The sequence below is a fragment of the Acyrthosiphon pisum genome, chromosome A2 (assembly GCF_005508785.2).
Source record: "Acyrthosiphon pisum isolate AL4f chromosome A2, pea_aphid_22Mar2018_4r6ur, whole genome shotgun sequence".
Lineage (NCBI taxonomy): Eukaryota > Metazoa > Arthropoda > Insecta > Hemiptera > Aphididae > Acyrthosiphon > Acyrthosiphon pisum.
The window spans coordinates 75,562,943-75,583,413 of NC_042495.1; the positions used below are offsets into that span (position 1 = coordinate 75,562,943).

Consider the following 20,471-nt stretch of genomic DNA (forward strand, 5'->3'; position numbering starts at 1 on the left):
AGTCACGTATACTGAGTCTACAGTGGTTAGGTAGGTACTACATATACATCGATTTAATCCCAACCTAATTTTACTGTTTTCGGAAAAATAAAATAAAATACATAAACAGCTTGTACCAATTATTATAAATAATTAACGAATATAGGTTCAAAAATATTTGACATTTTTAAATCAATATTCTCAAACAAACAATCTGCTTCAGAGTATAAAAACAATTAACAAAAATTAAGATACCTACTAAAAAAGAATTAAGAATTTATTTAAAATATTCCTAACCTAAAATATTTTTTTCTTTTAAACGTACCTATAAAGTTAACTTAATCATAAAAGTCTCGCAAAATAAAAAATTATTTTCCCTGTTCTAAATCTGAAATCGTTAATAAATAGCCCAGTGCTCTCTGATACATACAAGTTCTCAACTTTCATGAATTATAATATAGATATCAGGGCCGCATTTAGGGGGGGGCGCTGGGTATAACTGCCCCGGGCGCCAGTATTTTAGGGGCGCTAAAATTTTGAAGTCAGAAATTTGTTGACTTTGATTTATTAAAATTTTATAAATTTAATTATTTTAACAACAGTACCTATTATATTATATAATTTCTTTAATAATAATAATAATATATTTGAAACAATAATATACAATACATTTTGTGTTATACAGTATACTAACAAGCTTATAATAAGTTATAAATTTAGTATAATAGTATTATCATTGATTAAATATAAAAGTATATTTAATCAATGTTATTATATTATATAGTATTATGCTGTTTGAAATTTTTTTTATCAATATTAATTTGCATAGTTTTATATAATTTTATTTTATTTATTCATGAAGTACCTACTTAAGTATGTTAAAAAAACAACTTATATGATGAATTATAATTTATAAGCAAGGTCTAAGTGACATAAATTCAAATGTATCTTTGCGGAGAGAGGATCATCAAGCAATTATACTAAACAATATTTAAAAAAAACGCACACATTCTAAAATAAATATTCTTTTCTGTGCTCAAAATCTAAAAGGTAAATAAGGATCTATCTCCCATATTTTCCGTGGGTAGGCCCCTTAAGAGGAGTATTTTTTTTCATCGGGGCTTTGGGCCAGGGCACCAATTTTTTTTGCACCGGGGCGAAAAATGTCTAAATGCGGCACTGATAGATATAATGATACGGAATGATACATTTAACTGGATACCTTATTTTTCTAAATTTTCTAATATTGAATACTTAACCAATATAGACAATAGTAAAATGTGCTTTAAAAAAAACAGATAATGTTTTGATATGAGTAGAGTTAAATGACAATGGATAGAAACCCCGGAAAAGTCATAGTGCTCTACGACTCCGCTCATTCAAAAATGTATCACTCAACTTCAAATGCTCTTCAAAAATAAAATGTTTAATTACCATTCAATATCCGAAGTACATTCATGGAAAAGTATTTTGCTTCCGGTTATGATATTGGTCGTTGGTTATCGTTAAACATTTTTTAATAAAAATGGTAAAAATTACAGATTTTTTGTAAAAAAAAATAGTCAAGCAGGTATCTATATAGTTATTATATATAGCCAAATAGATAACATTAAACCACAATATATGCAAAAACGTTTTTTTTTCTTTCATAAACCACAAAAGTCAACTTGGAAAATGTTTTTACGAGAGTTAAATAAATTTTGCCGCAATCGTTCATTTTGGCAACGCTTAACAATGTCGCATTCACGTACGTATGTGCATGATTTTTATGTACAGAAACGTCCGTGTCACTGTATTCGGTCCTCCAACAACAAGGACTGATCGGGCCATGTGTGAGCTCCAGCGACGAGGTAGCCAGCCGGTGCCTGATCCGGTGCGCCATTTGTCTGGCTGGATTCCCGTCCACGTGGCTCCTAGAACAGCACACAGCCCTGCAGCACACCGGACAGCCAGTGCGCGGCCACGGCGGCGACGGCGGTGACGAGAAACCGTTCCAGTGTGACCAGTGCGGCCAGAGTTACCGTTACCGTTCAGCATATCTCAAGCACCGAGAACAAAACCACAGGGCGCGCTTGCCGGCCGACAAGCTGTTCACGTGCGACATATGCGGCATGCAGTTCAGGTGAGTTGCCGTTGAAGATTTTATGTGTTTTTTTCATTCCCGTGCACGTGGCAGGGGTTAGTCGGACCGGAATTTCGCGCGCAAAAGTGTGGCACCATTTGAGCGAACCAGTTTTTGCACGGCCCTCGAATCTTCAACAACCTGTTTCGCGACGACCGATTTTCCATGGCGTAAACCGGTCCGGTTGTATTATAAATTATAATTATATATAATAATAATTTGTTTGGGTACCGCAAAAATATAGGTATCGGTGAATCCCATTGGATGTATTTCTTCCCGTTAGCTCTCCCGCGTATAGGTATCGTACGGTTTATTACTTTATTATTATTATTATTATTATTTGGATTATAATATTTATTTAGTCATTTCGTTTTATCTTACAGAAGTATGTTATCCGCAGCGCCGGATTAAATCTTTTGAGATTCGCCAGCCAATATATTATTACGCCTCGTCACCCTATTAATTTTTTTCGTCACTTGCCTATACACATTGCTGCGATGGCTGTTCAGAACAGTGCTCTACAATATTTCTTTTTAAGAACATTTGTTCTTACTAAAACTATAAATCCAGCATGCAGATGTTTACGGATATGTAACTATAATAATACAAATTAATGATAAAACAACTCCATATATTTTAAACGTTCAATTATAGTGGTTTAAACTTTGACGGAAACAAAAAAAATTACTCGTTAAAACAGTATAATAATATCCATAAATATTATGCTAAATTAATTTTATGATTCCAGTTTTTGTTTTCATTTGTTTATAACTATTCCTACACATCATGTTTTATAATATAATCGTTATATAAAATATAATTATAACTACCTACTGTATTTTTTATAATGATACTTTTGATACTTTTTGAATGTGTACAAGAGATTAAATTCTATTGAGACATAAAATATCAAATACTTTGCTGTTTAATATCATTTTTAATTGAAATGTTATTTAGGAATTGAAATAAGTTTTTGTAACGTTATTTAGTCAAGATAATTTTATTTCTGCCACATACTTAGCTTACCCACACCTAGGTATATCTATACATATATGCGGGTAACTAGTAATTATATAATATTGTTCCTTGATTTAGAATATCACTACTTTATTAAATCACTATATAAAAATGTAAACAATACAAAATCTGTTAGGGGTGGCATTGTATCTAAATATAAGTATACGATCATTACGATATAAATACTTATTACCTACTAAAATCAGAGTGCAGATTTTACTTTCTAATGTAATTCTATCGGTTTACGGTAACCATGAACGCAGATTTAGCACTATATTGAATAGATTTACAGCAATATTGGTGTTGGTATAGAGTATCAGATGACCCATGTCCAGTCATTTGTTATTGATCACAGCCATAGTACTATCGGAAAATTTCACGTGATCGGAATAAAAACTGTTTTTAACCGTTCAATCTTCTTTTGAAGTCTCGACGAGGGCACCATATTGCAATAGGTATAAAATAACATGACATTTTTCAAATGGTTTGTCAACCACAGGAATATAGCCGTTTTATTTTGAAAAATGATCGATCGACTCTCATAATTTTACAAGTGATAATACTTCGAATATTCACCATTTCACCACAAAGTTACTACTATACGTTTATATAGACTATATTCTAAGCATAGGAAACAGTAACGGATTAAAAACTTTGAACGAAATCATTTAAAGCTAGGTAGCCAAGAGACAGATTTTTGGTCATGAAATTCCTAATCCCGAGTAAAAACATTATATCATTATTGTATGAATCTAATTTTTGCCTGAATACTGAATAGTGAATGAGTGTTATAAGACAGTTTCCGTGTTAAAACAAAGATTAGATAGAATAGATCTCACTCGGCTCCAGTAGGTACGTTTTATTATTTTTCAATACATAACAATTCTGCCGTGCTAAGCCAAAAAGGGTATCTCGAATTTTTGGCAAAATAATTTTGTTATTGGTTAAATGGGTTTATATCTATAGTGTTATTTTGTCAATTTCAGAAGCCAAAATGTCGTAAAATGTTAAAGGGAGATAATCGATAAATACAACATTATTCGATTCACGAGGAAAATTAAAAACAATCACAATACATTATTAGAACAATACATTTAATGCGTACCTACATTAGAGTTATGAGTGTCGTAAGTGTGCATATATGTTGTGTGTGTTTTTCGCAGGTACCTCAAGTCGTTCAAAAAGCACCGTCTCAACCACGCGCTGGAGAGGTTACAGCGGGATGTACCAGCGGCGGTGACAGCGGCCCACAGTGACGACAGCCGAGATGTACCGGCGACACCAACCGCCGCCAAGTCGTCGGCGTCCGACAGCCAGGTGACCAGCACGAACGAAGTGGTGTCCGCGGTGACGTCGGCTCAACCGGCGGCGGCCGGACAGCAAAAAGCAGCCGGTGACGTGGCCGCCACTTCACCATCGTCGCTGTTCAACATGCTCCGATCGAACGCTCAACGCACAGCCGCCGCCGCCGCGGTAACCAGGTCCACACCAGTGGCCGCTGTCACCGCGGCGTCCGCGACCGCAGCAGTGACGACGGCGGCCACTACCAACAACAATAACAACGGTAGCGGCATTAACAACAACAACAACAACAACAACAACCGAGACGCCAAATCGTTCGCTTGCCCGTTCTGCGGCAAGTGCGTCCGGTCAAAAGAAAACCTAAAGCTGCACGTGCGCAAGCACACGGGTGAACGGCCGTTCGCGTGCCTGTTCTGCGGCCGCGCGTTCGGCGGCAAAAGTGATCTGACCCGGCACCTGCGCATCCACACCGGCGAGCGGCCGTACCACTGCGAGATGTGTGGCAAGTGTTTCGCCAGGGCCGACTACCTGTCCAAACACCTGACCACGCACATACACAACAACCACCAACGCTGAACGCCAACTGTTATAACATTATAGGCTATAGCAAATACCATCGTCGTGTATTGTAATATATGTGTTGTTGTTGTTGTTGTCGTCGTCGTTGTCGTTATTATTATTATTAATATAATTAATATAATTATTATTATTATTATTATTATTATTAAAATTATTATTATTATTATTATTATTATTATTATTATTATTATTATTATTATTATTATTATTATTATTATTACACTAATTAATGGATCTAGAAAAATACGACGCGTGCCCCGGCGCCATGGTTCAAAACGGGTTTCCTCTTGGCAGATACGGTCTTTTTATTTTATTTTCATTTTCACGTTGTTCATTTCCGGTGGTCTGTTTGTAATTATAATTTTTTTACAATTATTTTCTATCTATAACGATGTTATGTTATACGCCTGACAGTTATTGTGTCATCGACGTCGGTCGATTCGGTTTCTGAGCGCCGCTCAGAGAAAAGCTCAATTTTTTTAACGTAATTTTATACCTACCACCGCCATAATAATAAATATGTTTGGTGACTTATATTATGATAGATTTTTTTAATCCGAAACGATTGAAACCGACCGATAACGTATAGCCGATATGTAATGTTCGCGATTATATTTTTACCATCCTTTTTGAACCATTGTCGTCGTATGTAGGAGAAATCGAACGTCGAAGAACGACAGCGGCCTATAAATATTATAATAACATTTTATTAATACATATTATTATAATAATAATACAAAATATATATATATATTATATACATTACGTATATCGAATCCAACTCAATTGTACACACGAAAGATAGCAACAACAAAAAAGAACTCTAAATTATATAAGTATAATTATTATTCTCTAGTCATATAAATTAACGTTTATATTTCCTTTGAAAAAAAATCAAAATTGTTTTTGTTTATGTGATCAGACGTACGGTTTGTTTTTTATTTCGTAAATCGTCGTGCTTTTCTCTTTAAAATGTTTGACATATTTATATTGTTTTAATTTTTGTTACTTTGTATGTATATCTATAAATACGTTTACTCGCATATTCACGGTCGGTTATATTCGTTCGCGATTTTTGATGTGATAATTTTTATTTTATTTTTATTTTATTATAATGTTTTTTTTTTCTATAAACTTGTATGTGATAAATGTGAAATTACATTGCGATAGTTATTGGGGGGCGTCACGGAGTCGGGTGTTTTGCATTCTTGTCGTCGCGCGTCCCGGATTGATGTGCTATAAAACTCGACAATTCGACATTTTTATTTTAACGGAAACATATTATTTAGATTAGGATTTATTCAATAGGGCTTTTATGTATTTGTATTTTTTTTGTCTCTCGTAATAAGCATATATTTATCTTGAGAAATTGTCAAGGAAATGTCATGTGATTGTATCTGTGATAGAAACGGTTAGGGAAGTGATATGTATTTAAAAAGTCGAACCATTAAAAAAAATAAAACAAAAATAGGTAATATTATAATAAAAGATAATAAAGTATTAATATACTTGACTGCGATTGTGATAACATATATAGCAATTTGTTACCCATATTGTTACGTCGTGAGTACGGGTTATGACGTGATATATAGGTGTTATCATTAATTATAAGCAGAGACGAGGAAACGGGTGATAATAATGGTATTGTGTAGGTGTAAGTTTGTGAATTTTAATAGAGAATAAATATGTAATATTACATGATATATAAGTAATATTATGATGTATTAAGTCTAATAATACATACATATTTGTATGAATGTATTATTATAAAGGTATTGTAGCGTGTTAGAATGTGTTGTACTATCCGATATAGTATATAATATGAAATATTATGATGTTATAACTTATAATAATTATTACTATTTTACTATTATTGTCAATGATGTGCATTTTTGATAATATGATACGGATAATAAATAGACTGAGATTTGGGTGGCCGAACCAGAGCCAGAGATAACATGACATATGTCAGCATAGGATATAATATTATATAATATTGTACAATATTGTGCTAAGAAGATAAATATTGCTCAAAAACAGTATTAAAACGCATAACTCACAAATCTCAAAAACACACCGCGTATACATAATTAATTTATAAATATAAATAAATATATTAATTGTAATAGTCAAAACTCGTAACTGTAATAGTACAATTTTTTCGTAAAATGTTTAATTATTAAGCTTTTTTACAGCTCTACCTCATGTTTATATAATGTAATGATATATGTAAAACAGTACGATATTTCACAAATACTTGTAACAAAAGTACAAAATAGCCAATTTTTTTTGTTAATTAACTCACCTCTTTATATATTTTTATTTATACTTAACCTTAATAACTTATTATTATTTCTTTTTTAAATTTTTATTAAGTTTGTATGTTTTCCATCAGTACCTCCGTTGTTTTTTTTTCAACTATTATTTTAACGACGTATAAACGTGTATTCATTCTGTACAATTCGATGAAAGGAAAAAATATATTATATATAAAAATAAAATGTAATAAACAATTTTTAAAAATTTCCAAACATAAATAAATTTAAAAAAATATAATATACTTAAGCTTTTTTTATACATATATAATAAAAATAGAATAATAAATAAATTTAGTCATTTTAAATGTTGTTTGTTGTTCGTTAAGCGTTTTCATGTTACTTTTATTCATCCGATTAGCGTGTTAGAAACATTATTATCATTATTGTAGCTGTAACCGAGTATATGTAATATTATTATTATTATTATTATTATTATTATTATGATTATATAGTCTCGTCTGTGTAATTTTTTTCGAAATCTTTTTTTTTCATCGTTATTATTATTTATTCATTTGACACTGTACTTCTATAATATATATATAGTACATAGTATATTATTTTAGACGCATTGTTTTATACATAGGTATATTATAATATATAATATATTGTATTATTCTAGGATAATAATGGTGTTAAGGGTGCAGGCTCAGGCGTACTCGGGGTGTATATGTATATGATATATATATATACTCTTACCACATTGGACAAATTATATAGGCGAGATTCCGGAACAATGGCTGTGTTTAATTATATATATATATAATATACATTATTAAGTAATCCGATATGATAAATTAATACGAAATTGATATGCGAGGAAAGAACATACACACATACATATTATACGTCATACATACGCATACATACATACATACATACATACATACATACATACATACATACATACATACATACATAAATACATACATATATACATACATACATACATACATACATACATACATACATACATACATACATACATACATACATACATACATACATACATACATACATACATACATACATACATACATACATACATACATACATACATACATACAAACATTATATACTGCAGGGCGATATCTACGAGGAGGGAAACGAGAAGGGACAGTGTAATTTTTTATTATTATTTATTAGTAATTATAATAATATTATAATATAATATAGTCATGTATTATACTGTATAAGTACTATTTTACTATTGTTTATGATTTTTTTTTTTTGTGATTTCTAGTAAATAACGCAAACGCTCTTGTGATATAGGTAGGTACATTTATTTATAAATCAGTTTTGCTCAATTTCGCATTGAGCCTATATTATATTATATTATAATACATTTATTCGTTTGCAATTCGATATGCTATCTACCGCATTAATGATCGTTTATAATAATTTATAAAAAAATAACTATTATGGCGTTAGTAAAAATTTAACCTATTCTATTACGTTTGATTTTTCCTTGAAAATTGTTCCGATCATCTATAATCTATATTGGTCTTTAATATCGATTATGCAAAGTGCAAACGCGTTGGAGTTTTTTCATTTCTCTCTCTCAATATTAAATATAACTCTCTCTCTCTCTCTCTCTCTCTAACTGAAAACACACTCACATTTTCTCTCTCATTTGTTATTACTTTCTCGCGAAAAACAAACGAGAGAGACGTTTCGAAGATAGGTACTTATAGTACAATACAATTTATAAAAATGGAACTGTCGTCAAGGTGTTACAGTATGACCATTAATTTATAATATTATACCTATATTTAATTAATTCTGCAGAATGATAAATACGTTATACTCGTTGTTGCAGCGATGTATAATATGACTTATAGCCTATAGGTATGCTCATAATATTTAGTCACGTTTAATAATAAGAGTTTTCTAAGACAAATATATTGAAATTCTGTAGATGTAAAACATTTAATACGTTTACACTTGTTTGTTATAAAGCGATTATAGCGAAAACGATTCGTTTTCATTACTATATAATTGTGTACAAAAAATGTTGATTTTTTTATTATTATTATTATTATTATTATTAATAATCATCTTAATATACCTTGATGACTTATAAATGTATATCGTGTATGCACATATTGTAAAATTTCACGGAGACTGGAAAAATTATGCGATGCCATCTGAAAGCTAATTATTATTTGAACTAATACGCGAGTAATTTGTCGTCGATTTGATTGTTTATTGTAAAATGCAAGATATTTATAACAATGTGTTCATAGTCCGATCACCCAATTCACTTAACACATAAAATAATAGTACCTACATTGTTTTGTATAAAACATTAACATTGTATACAATCGAATAATAATATTAAATAGTTAATTATAAATGCACCGCCGTTTGTCCGACTAAGCCACTACAATAATACCGTATGTGTATCGTTCCGCGTCACCATTAATTCCAATATAATATAATATAATTATTTATTGTGCGAACTATGACGTCATATATTATGGCCAGAGAATTAAATGAAACTCATCCCATTCTTGATTTATTTTTACTATTGATAGATATCAGTAAAAATGTCTTTCATGGTCGTTTTAATTCAAATACTCTTTAATAAAATAAAATAAAGTAAATAAATAAAATTAATAAATAAAGTAAATTAGTAAATAAAATCATTACCTATACTATATAGTATAAATATTAAACAATATTCGACTTCACATCGAATTTTGTAAGCCTTACTACCCCCATCCCACCATCTCATTGAGCTGTTAGGTAATTCCTGGTAATTCTCGTGCATATATTTATATTACGGTTTAACACGATTTACAAACATGAATAGTTAAACAAGTATTAGATTTCACTATACGAAAAATGTTTATCACTAATATCCACGTTTTTAATATGTACCTATATTGTATTATACATAGTATGATATAGCTCTATATTATAATAATATATATACCGCTCAACTGTACAAAATCGAAACTTAAACGGTCGTTTTTTTCTCGTATATCCATCGTGCTCGACGTGTTTTCCTTTTTAAGAAATTATAATATACCTACTATGAAATCAGAGATCTCCGCTTGCAAATACCAAATCTGCGATTATTATATTATACCACGTTCTCGGGTTCCACAATAATAATATAATACTCCGTTGTAAACAGGGCCGGTGCCTATATAATATTACGATGACAAAACGTGTGTACCTATTATACGCCGCAAACACATAATTACCGTGCACAATTATTATTCGAATACATGAAATAAATACAAATAATAAATAAAATATACAAAATTATGCACACCCACACCGCAGTGGTATATGGGAAAAGTATACCGCTCTGAAAAGCCGTCTCGCTAATAATTGTTCGAACGTTTGAGTCGTTTGAACAATATTGTATATAATACGTCAGTTTTTTCTGGTTCATTAATCGCGTATAAAATTTAGATTCGATTCAGCCTGTATATTATTTATTGAGACGGGGCAGCCTGCACCGATTAAAACTACAGGATAAACGCAGTATTCATATTATTTGAGTGACTACCATATAAAGTTACCTAAGTGATTAACTCAGACGTTATAAAATCGTTAGGTGTTCGTGATTTCCGTCGAAATCGGTACCTATTTTGATTTTGTCCGTGGTCTTAGAATAATATTATATACGATTGCACAACTATTGTAGCTAGGGGGCTCAGTCCTGACTACGATTTAACCTCCCCCCCAAAAAAAAAAAAATATCCCTTATTGATTTAGATTTAAAACCCCCTAGGTACGTGTTATTTTAAATAAATAGTTTTGTTAGGTGGGCTTTAGCAATTTAGCCCCCCCCCCTCCCAGAATTTTAACCATAGTTGTGCATATGATTATATACGTTTCGCAACCTTACACGCTCGAAACGAATGTCCTTCTATAAATTGATCCACAATCTATAGAAAATAAAATAAAATTCCAAACCGATTCCATAATATTGTGCAATGTCACGATGATAATATCATTCAAGATTGGCGTTCCGATATTGGCGTCCAGATACTGATAGAAATTATAATTTATCTACAGTGGCAATTAATTTAAAATATCATCATAAAATACCTACCAAATACAAGTATACCGGACTATCTACATATTATGATATCTTGTAATAATCTGTATACTTGATTATAAAAAAATATATTTATTAAGTACTATATGTACCATGGACCTTGATAATGTAATACCTACGAAATAATATTATATTTATTTGACTATTATACACGGCAATTCGCCAAAAAAGCTCACACCCATTTTTTCATTCAATAATGAATTTATTTAAACTTTGATTTTTGGAATTTTTAAATATATTTAATAAAGACCATAGTATTTTAAAAATCTTGAGATTTTTTTTTAAGTTAGGAGTGTTCTGTGACGTTACAAGCTTCTGTTTTTCAAATGACGGAACAACCATTTTTTACTGAAAAAAAATTTTTTTTGTTAACTTGATGTACCTAATTGAAAATGCAGAAGAGTTTTTTTTGTGTTATTGATATGTATATATTAAGGACAATAGTTCTTATAAATGGTTTAAAAAAATATAAAATAGATGTAATGTCAGATCTAGTATTTATATACTTGGCCCAATTTTATAAGTTATACATATTGCTAGATAAATATATTACATTACTACAATTTTCAAACTACCATGACCCCAATTATCATACCTTACAATCCTATAATCCTTAGTAGGTACACAAAGTTAAATAACTCAACAACTACTCATTCGAATTTTGATATTGGTAAGTCAACATTTTCAGAAAAATTATCTGTTAAAAAAATTACTGTATAAAAGGGAAGCGGTCATTTAAAAAATAATAGTTTTTATCTCGACAGGACACTCCTTAGACAGTACAAAGAATAACAAGGATTTGGCAATAAAAGTTCTTTAAATATATAATATACCTATATTTAAAAATTCCAAACATCAGATTTTGAATAACTGCATTATTGAAGAGAAAAAAAGAGTGGCTTGCTCGGCAATTCACCTAGTATAATAATAATATGATAATTAAAATATTTAATGCATAATAATACGTGTAACAAATACAGGACAAATGTGATCGTCGATCATCAAACGTGTTAGTTTACGCGGTATTTCCGTCTCCGTTCGTGATTTACGTGATTTAATGTATGTGACATGTGTGTAGGTAATTAATAAGTTTTGTAGAATGTAATGCTTATACGTTACAATTCTTCAATTCAGGTGTGTATCATTATATACTACTGCATTTCTTTGTAATTTGTATAACAATTGTTAAAGTAAATCATCGATAAAATGTTAACAAAATGTCTTATATAATGCATATTTTAATAAAATTATAAAACAATGATAAATGTTTTTGATCTAAAACGATGTTTTTTTATTTAAATTTCTTAATTTAGGGGTCATGGTAAAATACAAAGATACGTGTGTTCAAATTACCAATAATACTACAATATTGCGTGAACGCAATTACTATATTGTCATACGCCAAACGAGTTGATACTCCGTTGTATGTACACAATACGTGTATACAGTAGCATCGCCAGGGAGGGATAAGTGGGCTATAGCCCCCGCTCCCGTGTTTATTTTAGCCTATATCATTATATCATATTAAAAAAATGATTTTACAAAAACCCTATAGCCCCACATCCCCCATACGAAATTCATGGCTACGCCTCTGCGTGTACCATACAGTATCTACACTACAGTCTACAACACGCTTGTATCACCATTTTACGGCATTACTTTCCAAACTAACTCGCCATCAGTAGGGTTTGGATATAAATGTCCTTTTAAAATACCGAAAAATGCCTTAAAAATAAAAAAAAATGCATTATTTATTAAATAAATTCAAATTGTTATGTAAAATTGTATAGGTACGTTTATAATTATAAATATATAAAAATTATATAATATTATCACTCGATAAGAAAATACTCCGATAAAATTTGTTTAGTTGTTGTATACTTGTATGCATTAAATTCAGCTAATTGGATTGTGCGTGACATAAAAGTAAATTTCAGCCTTGTCTAATTTAAAACCGGAATACCTGCTGTAGTGCTGTTAAGTACAAAATGAAAATAATTTTTTTAGTCATAATACGAGAAATAAGTCAATATTATCCTAAAAATGTCAAAACATATTGTGGTTAGAAGTTAAAACAATTATAGGAGTATTTTAAACACATTTGTAGCTTGAAAAACACCATGTAAGACATTACAAAAAAAGATGCAAATGCATTGAAATCCGAACCCTAGTCATCAGGTTTATATATTATAGGCACTGATAGAAATTATGAGATTTATATCTAATGAATTAATTTGTTGATCAATTTGTACATCCAAGTCTTAAGTGAACTAATCCAGTTACAAAATTTTTTTGAACATATCACAGGTTGTCGGTGTATGCTATAGCCCATAAATTCAAAGCCAATACTTATACGTTTCACTAATTTAAACAAAAACTATTTTTATCACCCAGACAGGCTAATCCAGTATCGCCACTGTCATGGGTCCATCGTAGAGTTCATCATTCATCGCTGTCTGTCAGACATATCCCATTTGGCCATCTCATCACAAGTGTTATGTTATAATTTTTATATATACTACAATTTGAATACTATTTTGAGTTTTATTACTGAATAATAAAATATTATTAACGACAATATTAATATGTTTCAATAATGCAATTATTGTTACTATTTTCAATTTTGATCACCCGGCGATATGGATAGGCAAATCAAGTACACCACTGTCATGGGTTTATTAATTGTATAGATTGTATTCAAACTTTTTTCATCCCGCGGCTCATTTGTGTGTTCACAATATTTTGACGGCTCCCGAATTATTATGATAAAATTTAAACAATATGGCTAGTATGGATCATGGCTCTTATGGGTCATAATAACTGTGACTTAAGTACAAAAAAAAAAAACTTCAAATGGTCGCGTGATGTGTTTCGTTATATTTTCCATAATCACTTGAATGATTATAAATCTATAAAAAATACTTATAATAATATTACACATGACCTACATTAATTTTGGTTTCCGGGGCTTTGACGTGGCCTTCGCCAACTCTCGCGACGCCCCTGGGTGCTGCGATGCACAGTTTGAATACCTCTGGTAATAGAATTTATCACTGTTGAAGCATAATCTCATCGCATCACAATACTTGTTATATTACAATATTTTCTTAATGCGATCCGGTTTACAGTAATGATATATCCTTAACATATTTTATGGTAACACTTTTTTATGCAAATAACTAATGTAAAAACAAATACCTATGTAGATCTCATGCAACTACCTCTGAGTCCCTACACTTTAACCAAATATTTGTTATGGTGCGGTCAAGCTGATGTACCTACCCTATGTATCATGCATGGATAAATAATCTAATCAAATAACATCATGCTCGATCAATGTCAAACCTCAAAAACTGTATGCAGTAAGTGCTTTGTACAATTAACTGTACCTACGCCTAGTGTATAACACTTATGATTTGAAACATTATGCATTTGTGTTAAAATCTTTAGAACGATTCTGGTTTAGCAACTTTTCGATTTTTCAATTTTTTTTTTCAAAATGAGCATTTAAATGTGCTTTTGAAGAATGTAAAAAAAAAAAAAAGCCCGGACAACCTTCGTTTTGAAGTTATTGATGGAAAACTCCAAAAACTACATTTTTTTTCGTTAATAACGAACATTTTTTTTAGAAAAATACTTAGAATTGAATATCGCTCGGACAAAAAAATCGAAAAAACACCAAACACGAGTTCGTATAAACGTAAAATCGCAAACTTTTGATGGGTATAACTAATATAACTTCCAAAATAATGGTTTCCGTAAGAAAATTCAAACAGTTCGAAATCAGTGTTAAAAACCACACATTTTGAAAAAAAAATTAAAAATATTTAATTTTAAGTATTTTTTTTTTAATGCGTGTAACGAAAAAAATTTAGTTTTTTATCAATAACTTCAAAACGAAGTTTGTCCGGGCTTTTTTTTTACATTCTTATAAAGCACCTTTAAATGCTCATTTTGAAAAAAAAAATTGAAAAATCGATAGGTTGCTAAACCCGTATTATGCCGATTCTTTTTATTGCCTATTGTTTATAAATTATTCCACTGATTATTATTTTCAAAACAAATGTAATAGTTACCTACTACATTCGTTAAGTTTAACAAAAATAATAAGTACTTATTATTACTATTATTTACATACGTTCTTGTTTTTTACACTTCATGGTAAGTCAATTAATATGTAATTGTAAGTATAGGATGTCTTTAAATTTGAATAAATGAGAAAAAACGTTTAGGGCATGACTAAGGTTTTATCACAATATGGGTGATAGAGCTTTCTTAAGCTTAGTGAAAACCCTTCTCCCTGCACTGTGTCAAGAGTTGAATACTGTCAACTTGTAGGTAATGTGTTACTAACAATGTTATGCAAGTATTAAATATACAGATCCCGACACGACTAGATGTAGTGTGAATCCGGCTTTATATTAATATAATAAAACAGTTAACCCCCCACGACCTTATAATAATAATTAAAAATATTTCACCCCAAATAATGAAAATAATTTATACTTTAAATAATAAACTTAAATAATTTACTTTACCTATTCTTAGGAAGCGATTGAACCCCAACAAATTACTATTTGACACCCAATATACACACACTCACATAGATAATAAAGATATGGATAGGACATAATGGTCTTATCAGCGGTCTTCGCGGGAAACAATTGAGGCCAAATAAAGTATACCTATATCACATATCGACTATCAATATAAAGGAGCCTCAATTGCCTTCCCCTCCAAGAATGCGGCCTCAAATATATTTAACATTGGCGTGGCCTATCCATATCTTTATTATCTATGCACAGTCATCACTTTCGACTTACTTTCGTTTAGTGATAATAATTAGCCTCCCAAAAATTACTAAATATCTAAAATAGCATCTTAGCTTACACATTTTTTAACAAAAATAATGACATTATATGAAAATAATAATTGTTTCATAATACAATTTTATAATCAATTAAAGGAAAGGAAGTGAATAAAAATTCATTATGATACCAACTTTTATTGTAATAATTTACTTTTATAAAAAAAATAAGTAGGTATTTGTATATTTAATATTATTACATTAAATCTAATGATATTGTTATCAAAATTCTAATAGACACAACAATTATTTATTTCCAAATGGCTAAATGTATTTGAATACCACTGCAGTTCGGTCTTCAACAGTCTGTAATTCTAACTTGATCGGACATTGCAGCCAATAGCTTAAAAGTTCTTCCGTATAACCAATTAAAAAATATACTTTGGTCACACTAATTTTCTGTACTGTTATGGCAGCTATTCTTATTATGTTGTGCTGTCTTTTTATGATTATTTCACTAGCAATTAAATCATGCCAAGTGCCTGTCATGAAACGACGAATGAATTCGTCATCTATTGCAGTTTCAGCCGGTCTTAAGCCATCTAACATGTTACCTATAAAAAGCAAAATTTAATTTACCCTAATAACAACAGAGTTAACCAAAATTTTTAGACCTAATTATTAATTTTTTATCATACACGTGTTCCATGAATTCCAACCCTTGATGTGAGCAATAGTGTGTGGTGGCCCAGCCATCTCATATGTTAATGGTTTATTACCCTTGATAGATCGTTTATAACGAGCCGCTTGTACATGCTTACATCGAGAAAGAATCAAGTAATTACTCCTCGCAGGAAGAAACCGGGGCAATGTATCAAGGAACATCATTAATGCTTAAATTCCTCTGCAACCATATTATAATATAAAGTCAATAACCATGCATCATATTTATTATTTTATTTTATTCATTACAAAGTACTTACTCAGAATTATGTAATCACTAAATTGTTCAGCTAGGTGAAATTTCGATGGACTCACTGATGCTCTGTTCATTTAAATTTTGGTTTAAGAATCATGAAATTAGTATTATAATTTAATCTATTTACATTTTATCATAATTAGTGATGAACTGATAACAATATTTTCAACAACCACGGACTAATACCAGACAGTATAGACCACCCTGGTATCGACTACCTTATCAGTGGCCCTAAAATGTTTCTAAAGCCGCCGTAAGGTTATTAGTGGCGCCTAAAGCGCCATCTATAGGTGTGTTATAAAAACACAATAATTAGAATTAGAAAACATAAAAAATAAAATTTTCAAAATAATAAATATTAATAATATACTGCAAAAATAATATTATAATTTATAATGTACTCATTATTGACTGACTACGCAAAATTGTAATATATTATGTAAATATACAATATTAGTAACTTTATTTGACACTAGGAGCGCTTTTAACCCTAGTTGTACTTTTCGGCGGCCTATTAGAACGGTGGAGTGGCGGTGTCGAAACATTTGAGGACTGTTCCTCTACTACCCCCCAACCTTGTCGATACCAGTCCATACTATCTTAGTCCGTGTCAACAACACCACGATTCACGGACTAAGATAGAGTCTATCTAGTCCGTGTATTAAATATATTATAGTATTTACCACGGACTATGATTAACAGGACTGGAAACCACGATTAAATATATGTCATACCTATAAATGTATAACTTGAATCGTGCCGGAAACGAACAATAGTGCACTGTATAATGGAAAGATACACATCTGTTACGGAAAGTCAACGAGCGATTGTAGCGCCATCTATAGCTTCCTACACTGTTTTATTACTATACCATTAATTTTTAGAAAAGATTTAATATTAAAATCATTTATTTTTGCATTTTTTTAGTATATTAATATTTTTTTGAATAAATATTAATTTGAAACAATAACATTTTTCAAATTATACTTTTTGGGAATTTTCCAGGGTTGGCACGAAAAAGCCCACCCCAAAAAAAACCCGGGCTGCTCTTCTGGGTTAAACCCACTAATTTTTTTTGAAAAAACCCATAAAACCCGGGTTACTTTTCTGGATAAAATAGAAGTTCACTCTTATTTTTTTTTTTAACTTGTGTTAATTTTCAGAAAAAAATTACCTTATAGGTACCTATTGTTTATTTTTCTAATTAAAATATTAAATTGATTTGAAAAAAACTTAATAATTATTGTTTTAATTAGGTAGGTACAATTTAAAGAATAAAATAGAAAAAAGTACACACTATAATGGTCAATAAAAATCTTTCATTTTTAATAAAATTCTATTCTATTTTTAATAAAAAATTCAGATTTTTATTTTTTTCGGATGGGTTTTTTCAGAATAAACCCCGATAAAACCGCCCATTAATATTTTACAATAAAACCCACTGGGTTTTTTGATGGATTTTTTCTGAAAAACTCCGATAAAACCACCCATTATTACTTTTACATTAAAACCCATCGGGTTTTTTGGTTTTTTGGGGTTTTATTTAGAAAAAACCCGAAAAAAGTCCGTGTTTTGGCCAACCCTGGAATTTTCAGACATAAGAAAAATCTTAAATTATTTACTATTCATATAATTTTCATATTTTTTTTATACTTTTAACTAGTACAAATTGTTCCTTTTTTATGTGTCAGGTCTTTCCGTTAGACCTGTATATTATATACTTACATTTTTTTTTTTTAAACATATCTTAAACCATGATTGAAACAAAATAAAGGAATATCATATATAGATAATTATTTTAGTGTAATAATATGCTGTACTTATTCATTTTTTTAAATAATATTTGTGCAGGCCAAGAACGAAACGCTGCAATTTAAATGATTAAGTACACAAACAGTCACAGAATACATAATATCTTTTTGTTAGTTTAAAGTATTTTAATTAGTCAATATATTAATATAATTATTTTAAAATATTTCACTTTGTTTTTTAGCATTTTATACAATGATAAACATTTATTGTAGAAGTTACATAAACATATTACACATTTACACTAATTTACGAACATAAATATTTTTCTTTTTATATCTAATGTGTAGAAACCCCCAAACATATTTTTATTTCATTCACAAGAATAAAATATTCAAAAAAAACATATATTTATAAGGAATACATTTCTAAGGTTATATAATAGTTAAAAGGTTTAACTCAGTTTATCTAATAGGTTTCAATCATCATATCTAAATCATCATCAGAGTCAACATCTGCATTCCTAAATAACATATAATTATCCATATCTATTGTCCGGCAGTTGTTAATAGCATACTTGAGTTTTTCTTCAAAAACAGCACGGCTACTGTAATCAGTTAACCGTAGTTGAAAGAAGCATGTCTGAGCTGTGGGTAAACCATCTATTTTATCTTCAACTTTGATGATCTAATAATTTAAAGTATTTATTACAATTAATATTATTTATGAATGCATATCATGGGTTCAGTGAGATTATAATATATATCACTTATAATAATATTAATGATGGAAACATTTATCATACACTACTTTTATATATAATTTAATATCTAAACTATTAACTTAAATTAAATATTTATACATTATAAAATTCACTACTTTTTTATAATCGACACCACCTTATATTGATCTAGCTAATAAATAGTTTTATATTAATTTTACTCAAGTATATAACAATAGCGTATTGATAAATAAATTCATATTGTCAAACCTAGGATTAAGGATTAATTAATTTTTAACAAAACTAAAATAATACACTTTTATTCTAAAACTCGCACTTATTGTCACAAGCTTAAATTTATTTATCTACAAATATAAATTATATATATATATATATATATATATATATATAATACAAATATTAATGGGTATATTTGTATTAATTGGTTAAAGTAGTTTGAACCAATTTTAAAGGTTATTTAACCACTAACAACCTATGAATTCACTATTTTGAAAGCAGTTAAAAAACGGTTTGGGTTGGTGGTGTAAAAATATTAAATGAGAGACAAGGAAAAGAAAGTTCAAGCCACCACTGCATTTAATGTACAGTGAAACCTCTAAATGCCAGACAATCTGGATCATTGAAATGTTGTCCGTTATTTGGAGGTATCTGCTATTCAGAGGGTTCAGATTGTAGAAAGTTTGTAGTTGGTTCCCAAGTAAACATCTGCTATTGAAAGGTATCTGCTATTGGGAAGTGTCTGTTAAGGGAGGTTTCACTTTATACATATATTTGTAAATATATAAATTTAAGCTTAAAATGT

At 29.9% G+C, this 20,471-nt stretch overlaps 3 protein-coding genes across 5 annotated transcripts in view; 1 reads left to right on the plus strand and 2 right to left on the minus strand.

Annotated features, from left to right (window-relative positions):
- Positions 1-5,110, plus strand: part of LOC100165110 (broad-complex core protein isoforms 1/2/3/4/5) — a 36,426-nt gene extending 31,316 nt beyond the window's left edge. For both annotated transcript variants that reach the window (XM_001948208.5, XM_003241606.4), the window contains exons 5-6: positions 1,756-2,101; positions 4,282-5,110. In XM_001948208.5, the coding sequence (XP_001948243.2) occupies positions 1,756-2,101; positions 4,282-4,996 (1,061 nt within the window). In that variant the 3' untranslated portion in view covers positions 4,997-5,110. The remainder of the gene's footprint in view (positions 1-1,755; positions 2,102-4,281) is intronic.
- Positions 5,111-16,377: 11,267 nt separating this feature from the next.
- On the minus strand, positions 16,378-17,359 carry LOC100164935 (28S ribosomal protein S24, mitochondrial). Its single transcript, NM_001293392.1, is given in 3 exon segments — positions 16,378-16,813; positions 16,898-17,103; positions 17,183-17,359. Coding segments are annotated over 2 exon segments (480 nt in total). The 5' UTR covers positions 17,088-17,103; positions 17,183-17,359; the 3' UTR covers positions 16,378-16,523.
- Positions 17,360-19,313: 1,954 nt separating this feature from the next.
- Positions 19,314-20,471, minus strand: part of LOC100160819 (probable E3 ubiquitin-protein ligase HERC1) — a 38,273-nt gene continuing 37,115 nt past the window's right edge. For both annotated transcript variants that reach the window (XM_001942817.5, XM_016801006.2), the window contains exon 63: positions 19,314-19,614. In XM_001942817.5, coding sequence (XP_001942852.2) covers positions 19,396-19,614 — 219 coding nt within the window. In that variant the 3' untranslated portion in view covers positions 19,314-19,395. The remainder of the gene's footprint in view (positions 19,615-20,471) is intronic.